Source organism: Toxorhynchites rutilus, chromosome 1, assembly GCF_029784135.1.
Source record: "Toxorhynchites rutilus septentrionalis strain SRP chromosome 1, ASM2978413v1, whole genome shotgun sequence".
NCBI classification, from domain to species: domain Eukaryota; kingdom Metazoa; phylum Arthropoda; class Insecta; order Diptera; family Culicidae; genus Toxorhynchites; species Toxorhynchites rutilus.
Window position 1 is genome coordinate 178,138,004 of NC_073744.1, and position 11,103 is coordinate 178,149,106.

Sequence of the window (11,103 nt, forward strand, 5' to 3'; positions counted from 1 at the left end):
ATTATCACTGCTAACTATTTGTACACGATTGTACAATTGTCCTAATTAAATGAACACAATGAACAAAAGCATTTTTTTATATTTAACAATAAACTTACTGTAAATCGATTCGAATAATCGCACAACTCACGATTTTCTTATCCTACTTTATTCGAATCACTCCGAAAATTTCTGGAAACAGAAAACTGTAAAAAGGAAATCTCTTTGTTTTTTTTTCAATTATACCTCAATAAAAAAAATCTAATCACTCTACTTTCACTTTTTTGAACTGTTTCGCTCGGCGGCTCAGAATGGAAAGATCGCTTATGGTATTCTTCTCGATTGCGAAACCTTTCGAATCTTCTAGAGAAACTCTCATTAATCCTATCACTACTTCCGGTTCTGACATTATTCTTTGGGTATCCGTTAATCTAGAATCTTCGCCGAGGACTACTAAGATCTTGATCGATTATTTTGAGTGTCTGATTCTAGCAGTGCAGGTGATATACCAATAGGCGTAACTCTAATAAAATATCTCTGAAACGACCTACTCGTTTCATGCTTTTTCAGAGTTATTCTTGAACGCTAGTGGTGAGAGGAGCAATAAAGATCGATAGCTTTTAAGACAATTCGCGGAATAATGTTCGGGTCTTCAACTTCGTTTTGCTCGAGTAGACGAAAATGTTACATTGGACCTTTTGAAAAGTTACACGAGAGTAAAAACACAATGCATACAAAATTGAGGCATTTCATTATGTCAGCATCAGTCTTTAGGATGTTTTCCGCAATCACGTTGACGTCCGAAAGCTTTTCTTTTTATTTCATAATGTTATATGATAAATTAAAAAAGGCATGAAAAAGGTGCTACTGAAATCATGACGGGTCAAGTTGGCCACCACTAAGGGTGAGATGGCCACACGAAGTGACTCGTGAATCTAGGCATTTAGGGGATGATTGTTTTCGGCAAAATTGTGCTACATATCAAGGTCGTTGTATTTTAGATCAAGCGTGACAAGAGTGGAAGGTGTTATTTATAGGTTATAGGTAACTATAACGTGCTTAATGTACAACCCTTGCGAAATTATCATAATTAAAATTTATTATATTTGGTATCTGAAAAAAAAACATCAAATTTATCATGAATGCGCCTTGATGATGTTCTCTATACAAACACACTCACACCGTTTTCTATACAAACACACTCACACGGCCCGTGTGTTTATTATTGTAACATTGGTTTCACAGGACATGTCCATATTCACCACTAAAACACTAAATTTCTTGCAAGCAAAATAACAAATCGGGGCTCGCCGCCATCTGAATTAGTTTATTTGTATTGTTTATCATGACATTTCACCTATACACATGCAAAAATGAGTATACATGATTGAGTATAATGCAATACACCAAACTAATGTGTTATAATTGTCCAATATTTGATTGTTTCAATAATCTAGAGAGTGGTCATCTTACCCCGGGTGGGCTTCTTACCCCGTCCTCCCCTACGTTCTTTAGCTGCTCTGATTGAAGCCAAACGGAAACCACTGTTTGCGCGTCACTTCGCTATGGGTGTGAGGCTAATCATTCCGATGACCTGTTAGAAGCGGAGCACCTTCACAATGCTCGACACTTGACGAATGCGAAAGATCCTGATGGTAAGCACTTTCGTTGAATGCTAATTGCAGTTATTCTTGCTCCTCGAAGCTATATATAGGAATACTACAATACTAGCGCCATGGCATGCGGAATGTTTGTAAATACAAATTTTGTCTTTATCGTGAATTGTATTCTGGCCGCGTGCAACGACCGATTGCGATTAACTTCGTTTCATATTCTGCCTCAGAGATCGTGGCGCTGTTGCTATTCTACGCAAGTTGTCGGCGTTTTGTCGTAAATCGTGCGATACCTCGTTCTGTTGACGCAACTTGCCACAGGCTGTTTGCTGGGCGACGACACAGCGTAAGCGGGCAAACGCGCGCGCTTTTGCGCTCTTGAGAATTTCGATGCGCGACAGTCATATCAAATTAGCTCTGGGATTGTTAAATAGCGTTTAGTCATAATTGTGAAATAGCAACGCCCGTGTGTTCCGGGCGTCATTCAAGTATATTTTAATCGCAAAGTGATGGCTAGTCCTATCGCAAAAATAGTTAGTCAGTGGTCAAATACATCATCGGAGAAAAAAATCAAAGATGGAATGAAAAGCCACGCGAAGACGACACGCATGTTGTCGTAGAGTAAAAAACAGCAGCCCATATAAATGAGAAGGCATATAAAGGTGGTAATTACCGCTCAACGCGAAACGCTGGTTTGTGCCGCAAATACCGGTCCAACCAGTAGTGCCAGCAGACGGGTGCTGTGTGTGGTACATCTCTCTCAACTAGCCAAGCCACTATGGGTTTTCAGGCGGACAAACATCGGACAAGTGGCTGTTGCCGATCTGTTTTCTGTTTCCTATAGAACAATTCCACCCCAAATCAGCCGACTGCTGACCCGAAACTCTCCGATTTGACATCATTATTTTCATTATCATATGACCAGTTTTAATTACGGCTGATATAAAGGGTGTGTATCATCAAATTGCATCACGGAAAAAACGCTGTAGAAATTTTATTTTTAGGAATTATATCTTCAGCTTTCGCTTATAATCAGATAAGAGTGTATAGATCACGTTGGCCATGCTTCACTGTCAATTTTTCGTAAATTTGGAAAAATGTCGTCAAACGAAAAAAAGCGTCGTGAATTAATCCACTCATTTCGAGAATCCGGAGTTGTCACATCGGGACATCGGTAAGATGCTGGGAATCGTCCAATCCACGGTCAGCAGAGTACTAAAACGATACTTCGAGAACCTAACCATCGACCGGAAGGTGAAGAACGGCAAAAATGGATGCTCCGTCAGTGAAAAAGATCACAAGCACGTAGTTAAGCAGTTTAGACGTGATCCGAGAAGTTCGGTCCGGGATGTCGCCAATAAGCTGAATTTGTCAAGTTCATTCGTCCAGCGGACCAAGCAGCGGGAGGGCCTGCGTACATACAAGGTTCAGAAGGCTCCTAACCGCGACGAAAGGCAAAACATGCTGGGGAAGACGCGAGCCCGGAAGCTGTACACCGAAATGCTGACGAAGCCGCATTGCCTGGTAATGGACGACGAAACCTACGTCAAAGCGGACTTTCGTCAGCTGCCGGACCTGTTGTTCTTCTCCGCAGAGGACAAATTCAGCGTTCCGGAGGAAACGGAGGAGCAAGCAGAAACTATCCAAGTTTGCCAAAAAGTACATGGTGTGGCAAGCGATCTGCTCTTGCGGAAAGCGGAGCGCTCCCTTCGTGATGACCGGCACGGTAAACGGGCAGGTTTACCTTAACGAGTGCCTACAGAAGCGCTTACTACCACTATTGAAGCAGCACGAGGGCCCGACCATCTTCTGGCTGGATCTCGCTTCGTGCCACTATTCAAAGGACGTGTTGGAGTGGTATGAAGCCAACGGGGTCACCTTCGTGCCAAAGGAAATGAACCCGCCCAACGCGCCGGAGCTTCGCCCAATAGAGAAATATTGGGCGATTATGAAGCAGGCCCGGAAGAACCCAAAAGTTGTCAAATCGGAGGCGGACTTCAAGAGAAAATGGATTTCTGTTCAAAAAAAAAACTACAACCTGATGCTGTACAGAACCTTATGGACGGGGTGAAGAGGAAGGTGCGAGCATACGGGCTTGGGCTCGAAGTATGAATAAAAAGAAAATGCCAAAAGTTGTTTAATAGTTTCTATTTTACTGTCTAAAATTTTCAAAAGGATCGGTCTACTGGGCGAATTTCTACAGCATTTTTCCCGTGATGCAATTTGATGTGACACAACCTTTATTAAAAGGGCGTAATCAAAATCATTGATTTTTCTTTAAAAAAATCGTAAATCAGAATCCAGATGTCAGATTAAGATATGATGTATGACAATGTTGTTGGGAAATAAATTTAGGGAGAATAACATTTTAAATTTACAGTTAAAAAATCTAACTGTGAAAAAGACCTGCTGATCTGCTGGGGGTGCTGACCACCTCCGTGTACACGTTTTCAGGGGTGCAAAAATACCCCTACATTGACGAATACTTCACCATTCGGCATAATCATATACAAATAGCGAAGAAAGAGGGGGTGCAACCCGACACTTCCACCCCGGATGCGAAAGCTCCACGCCACTGAATCTTACTCAAATACTTCATTTAATATTCGAAACTTTTATATCTCAAAACACCCTCCCTTTAATATTTTTTGTATATTTTCTTCCAATTTAACAAAGTTTTACGTATAGTGGTGCCGTGGTAAACTCACCAAAATAGAGATATGAATTTTTGAATTTTTTGGAATTTCAATACATTGTGAAATCTTAACCATTTACGAAAAGTAACATGAAACATGTAATCTTCATGCGATTCTATTTTTTTTTTCATACATACATACATTTATTGAATCTTCCATAATGTGGAAATAACAATAGTTGGTTATCCAATTAGTTCTAACATAATAAAGTATTACGTTTGTTGTCAATTCTTACAGTTCAAATTTCACATGTGTGCTGGAGCACAACACTAACGTTTGACCACGTTCAAATAATTAAGGTTTTTTTCTTCAGACGTGTTACCATAGGTTGACCGAGTCGCCTTGCTAGTGGATTTGGATGATTCTTCACCTTTTCCGCATATTTCCTCCTCGTTTTATGAAGTTCTTCTTTAACCGTCGCCATCCCTAAGTCTCGATGTATGCCACTATTGCGGATGTACCAAGGGGCGCCAGTAATTTGTCTTAGCAGTTTATTTTGTACTCTTTCGATGATTTCGATATTACTTGCTGAAGCTGTTTGCCATAGTTGACAGCCGTAATGCCAAATAGGTTTCAGCATGGATTTGTATAGAAGTAGTTTGAACTCTAGTTTTAATTTCGACTTCCTCCCGATTAGCCAATGTATTTGTTTTGCTCGCATCTTCAATTGCGTTTTCTTCGCATCTATGTGTTTCTTCCAGGTTAGACGACGATCTAGATGTACACCAAGATATTTAATTTCATTCGATTGAGGTACTGCAGATCTATTGAACTTAATTTGTGGGCATGTGTTCTTATTAAGCGTGAACGTAACGTGGACACATTTTGTTTCATTTACTTTAATTCTCCATTTTTGAAGCCACTTTTCCACGACCGTTATGTGTTCCTGGAGATCCCGTGAAGCAATCGTTCTGTTTTTGTGACTGCTGAGAATAGCTGTGTCATCTGCGAATGTTGTAGTCATTAAGTTACGCGCGGTCGGGAGATCAGCTGTGTAGATGAGATAGAGAACTGGTCCAAGAACACTGCCCTGAGGAACGCCAGCATAAATTTCTTGCTCTGGTGATAGAGTTTGGTTATACCGAACATGAAACTTTCTTCCCAGTAGATAAGAACGCATAATGTCATATACTTGTGGTAGCATATTTTTAATTTTATAGAGCAGTCCTTCGTGCCAGACTTTATCGAAAGCTTGAGCTACATCAAGAAAAAGCGCTGAGCAGTATCCGCGGCCTTCATATACTTTACGAATTTCTTCTATCAATCGGTGCACTTGTTCAATAGTGCCATGTTTTGCTCGGAATCCGAATTGATGATTCGGGATTAATCTTTCAATCTCGGGCGCTGATTTTATCAGGATAATTTTTTCGAACACTTTTGAGAAGATTGGAAGGATGCTGATAGGTCTATAAGATTCCACTTTCTGTGCGTCTTTCCCTGGCTTGGGAATCATAATGATGGTCGAAATTTTCCATGCTTGGGGGAAATATCCTTTATGGGTCATTGCGTTGAAAATTCTCGTTAGAGGTTTAATTGCTAGGTCAGGTAGTTCCTTGATCATATATCCGTTGATGTGGTCGATACCGGGTGACTTTTTCACATTGATATGATTATTGATAACATGTCTCACCAGCCGATGTTTGATTTTCATTTTGTTTTGGTTTATAGCACCAGAAAATTCGAGCGTTTCTTGATTAGGTCCGGATTGATTCGGAGTGAAAACTTTTTGAAGATGGTTTGCAAAAGTTGCTGCTTTTTCATCGTCACTTCTGGCCCAATTACCAGAGGGCATTCTAAACGGCGGGACCTGTAACTGAGGTCGTTTTAGATTCTTAGTTGCCTTCCATAGTGAGTAATTATTATTTTGATTTGGCGATAATTCAGTTAAGTAATTATGGAATTTTTCATCTTTCTCGTCTTGTAATAGCTTTCTTAATTTACGTTGTGCCACATTGAATTGGTTTTTAGATTCTGGCGATCGTTTGTTTTAACAGATTCGTCTTAGTCGTCGCTTTTCTGCAACTGCTGCTTTTATGTGGGAGGAAGTAATAATTTTTTTGTGTTTCTGAGGCTTCATAGGTGGGGTAGCTATCTTCGCAGCATTCTTCATGAGTACACTGAGCTGGTTAACTGCTTCCTCGATATGATGTTCGTTATCCAGAGGTAGATCGAGAATGTTAGAGGAGATATATGTCTTATATTTTGTCCAATTCGTTGAAAAGTTAGTGAGATTAGATGACGTCTGCTTCACTTCCTTATCTATGAAGTATTCCAGGAGTATTGGTGAGTGATCAGATGATAAATCCAGAGGAAGCTTCGATCGAATTCGTTTACTATTAATATTTTTGACGTAGGACTACGTCTAACCGGAAGATATAGGGGGTGAAATGAAAATCTAGCCACTGAACAAGTAGGAAAAAATGCAAGATTTGGAACGCTTATAACTCGAGCATTTCTCAATAGATCGCAAAGGTTTTTGCATCAATTGATAGGAAATATATCTACGCATCTATCATAACGAATAACATTTCATTTTTCTTGAGATAAATAATTGAATAATTGTGAAATATCAAGCATTGTCAAAATGCACTATGTGCCCATTTTTTGATTGGTCCATTTTGTGCTCCTCAAATCGTACCGACTAAAACGGGCAACCAGAACAGCAGCGAAATAGAATGAAGCACGATTGGAAAAGAAAAAGAAAAAAATGAACGAAACATTGGTCGCAGTCTCACACATGCGTAATTCTCGAGCCAGCCAGTCAGCTGGCTGAAACTGAACTGATGTCAGAACACGAAGAGCGAGAGGCGGTCAGTTCATTTGAATCTTGCAGGTCACACGCAATAACATTTTTCAAAAAACTGGAAGATTGCTCTTGAAAAAGCTGGAAGAAAACTGGATCCTGTGGAATCGTTCTACTTTAAGAAGTTCGACTTTGATTCATCTAAAATCATTTTTATACTTATTCCAATGTCCGAGAAATAGTATTCCCCTCAAAGCGTATAGTAGATCATAAAATAGCGAAATAAACCATGAATTAACCATTCGAACAGATTAAATTAACGTTTCCCACCACTCGAGTATTACTGTGAAACAACATTTGAAGATCTTTTCTTCTAAACCCTCTAAAAAATATGGTTTTGTTTGGATAAAACTTAAAAAATCTCGTATTACACGGTTTCTGGTTATAGATCACTGCATCAAACCTAACCTGAATTTTCTGTTCTTTTCCTTCTCGAATTTTGGCATTTCTGTGGTGTTTATTGACCATCTTCGCAGCTATCTTTTTCGCACTCATGAAGAATATGAAATAAAAAACTTTACCTGCCAATGACGGATTTCTATAGTAGCAAGTCCGAAAAAAAACATCCCAAAACCCATAACGAGAACGGTTGTAAGTTGCTATTCGTGGCTACTACCTAAAGAAAGATAACTCTCCACCGTTGCGATTGAAGTTCGGTGTAGAGTACGCGCGATTGATAACGGAACATATCGCCGGGAATATTGGATTTAGAGAAGTTCTCTCGGTTACCTTCTCAGGTTACCAAAAATAACTCTCCTCCGTCCCGATGAGATTCCTATAAAGCGTACGCGCAATGCATAATATCTTCAGGGTTCTAGAGAAGTTCTCTCGGATTCTCAGGTTTCCAAAAGATAACTCTCCCCTTCTCGATTAGAGTTCGATATATCGCCGGTCCGATTAGTTTTAGAGTTCTTCTGGTTATCTTTTCAGGTTTCCTAATAATAACTCTCCGCCGTCGCGAATTGAGTTCCGTAAAGTGTATACGCTATGAATAGCACCGGGATGATTGATTTTCGAGAAGTTCTCTCAGTTACCTTCTCAGGTTTCCCACAGCTAATTTTCCAACGTTGCGATTGGATTTCGATGGGAAAAGATGCGAAAAATAATGGAATGTATAGCCGATCCAAATAATTGTACAGGTTTTCCTTTTCAGATTATCTAAAAATAATCTTCCCCGCATGTTGTAACGCATGAGATTATCGGATTTTCATTTCGTCAAATGGTCGATTGATGTAAACGGATGTAAACGAAAGGAAGATTACTTGGTTTTCATATTCATATCAATGGAACACATTGACACTATGATCTTCTGAGCTTCAGAATGATTTGGAGGACCTATCACGTCTGATGCTAAGACGTTATATGAACTCAAAGCCAGCCTAGCACGCGGGCTCTATGAATTTTTGGTATTTTTTTTGTTATGGGCATTGTAGATCAATTAGTCTGAACTTCAGAATGTTTTGGAGGACCTAGAACATATAATATTTATATAAACTCAAAGACATTGTGGCACGTTGCTGCTTGGTAAGGCACCACACGCACTGCACGCTAACCGTATTGATTTTCGGATGTGTAAGCAGGAGAAAAATAACACTGAGAGTGCGTAAGATACACTTTGGACCGATCGAACGAAAAATGTCAAAAAACTAAATTGGCCAAGGAATAGGAAGAGTGAGGGAGGGATAATGAATATATTTTACAAAAACCTGGTAAAATGAAGCACCCACATAAAAAACTGGATAAAACTGGACAATATTTTAAAAAACTGGAACATTGGCAACGCTACTCACACGCTCTTTGCAATTCTACACCTCTTTTCTCTCCTTTCTCTCCGGCTGAAGAGCTGTTTGTTTTTTTTGCGAGCTGTTCCGTGTCAACTCACTTCAAAGAGTCGATTCTCATGAGCGGATGGCACATCTCTAATTAGAATAGGGAGAGCAGCCACTAAAAGGGGAAGAGGCTGAATTCGGAACAAATCCATGTATAATTTCCTCTTTTTATGTAAAAAAAAATCACAGCTCTATCAAGATTTGATCGTAATGTAGTCACAAATGATCTTAAGGAACTTGTTTCGATCAAAACAAGTAGAAAAATTACCAGGAGTGTTGAAAAAATGATGAAACTATTTTTGTCCGCCTGCTTGTTTGGAAATCGTCCATAGTGCAAGCGTTGGCTTAGCTGTACCAATCCCCAAAGCGACGACTATCGATAGAATCGATCGATTACCTACCGATCACAACAAGTGTTTCGCTAGGTGGAGTTTCGGTTACCAAAGACGATGTCATTGCTGAGTAGTTTCGAAGCTTATGGAAAAGTGGGACATTGTTGACGCCCGAGCGCTAGACATTAGCAGTCAGAACATTGAAAGCCACCCATGTGGGCAGCAATGATGTGATTATATATGATTAGCATACAAATGGGTTCAATATGCAGACGAGTGCTAAAAATATGTCTACCCGTCATAGATCGTTTGACTTACATCTTCGAAAACGCTACCAACGTTTGCTGTGACCAAAAGAACTGGAAGTGAGCTGGGATTGTCCATCGTTTCCTCGACGGCTCGTAGATATCTCTCGGTTGTTGTTGACCCACTGCTCGTTAGGGTTTTATGATGATGTGTATTCGAGGATGACAACTTGAATGATTTCGGTTTGTTGTTACACTTTAAGCACTAGTTTTGTATTTGCTTTTCCAGAGCAAACAACTAATTATTCTTCTCTGCTTCTTGTGGACGATATTTGATGAAGACGAGATAGCGATGGTTAAAAAGATTCACATCCACTGTTTGATCAAAGCAGACATATTCAATGCCATAAATTTTTACAGCTGGAAAAGATATTTCTTCTTCCCAAATTATAATTTCGTGTGGTCATAGATCACTTCACACAAGTGGGCTAGTTCCTTCTCTGAAGAATTCTTTTAAGTATTCACACATCTACTTTGCGAATGAGCTTTTAATGTGTATTTCTTTTTCTACATACATTACTTTCGCAATTCTACTGGCAGAAGCACACTCACTTTGATGGTTTTTCTTCCCTCACCCGATCTCACGCTGCACTGTTCCCCACCATAAACAAATGGACCAAACTGGATGTTTCATCCCTTTGGAACAATCACGTTAGGGCATTGCCAAACAAGTAGACATAGCAGTAAGCGCTTTCACTTTCATGTATATCTCATGTATTTCCTGCCCTCACTCAATTTCACGCTCCACTATCCCTCAACAGCAATCTCCAGAAGTACCAAACTGGATGTGCCACCCCTTCGGGGACAACCACAATCAAAACACTGCTGAAACACTTGGTTTACCCGCGTTAGATTCGTTCGTTTCGGGACACTCGAAGAAGAAAAAAGCGTCTCGCGATGAACTGGAGGCGGGCGCCAAGCCCGATTAGATTCGCAACTAATTTGGGCAGCACAAAATACCTCCAGGCAAAGTAGAATTTGTACGATACAAAGATTCCTCCTTGTGTTGTGCTGCCCATAAACAATCCAAACCGAGCGAGAAACGGATGGCAACTGGTAGAAAAATTTTGACGTCTCGCGAAGTGCGAATGCGAATGCGACAACAGGAAAGAAAGTAACACAGAGGCGTCCGCCAAGTGGGGGTCGCGAATAGATTGTTTACTAAGGGTGCTCATACACTGTTTGACGGAAGCCAAATATTTGACTCTTTTTGACAGATAAAATTTGATTAACGTGTACTGATCAAATATTTTCGACACAAAACACGACGAGCAAATATTTAGTACTTGTTTGCTTAAACTTTTGACGTAGGATTACGTCTTTCGGGAATATATTGGGGTACAAATGGAAAAACGAAAATCGATCACGTCGTGAAAAATGTCCAATTTCAAACGCTTATTACTAATTCATTTCATGATGGATTGGTGAGATTTTTGCATCAAACGATTCCGGCACTCCATAACAATTTTTCACATTGAATAAAATAGTATTTATCATGTAACTAACTATCGAACAATTGAAAAATCTCAACCCCTATCCAAACAGA

General features: G+C 39.9%; 1 protein-coding gene across 2 annotated transcripts in view; it reads right to left on the bottom strand.

Annotated features, from left to right (window-relative positions):
• LOC129765610 (uncharacterized) overlaps positions 1-10,600 on the bottom strand; it is a 38,033-nt gene extending 27,433 nt beyond the window's left edge. For both annotated transcript variants that reach the window (XM_055766031.1, XM_055766025.1), the window contains exon 1: positions 9,571-10,600. In XM_055766031.1, the coding sequence (XP_055622006.1) occupies positions 9,571-9,636 (66 nt within the window). In that variant the 5' untranslated portion in view covers positions 9,637-10,600. The remainder of the gene's footprint in view (positions 1-9,570) is intronic.
• Positions 10,601-11,103: the final 503 nt, after the last annotated feature.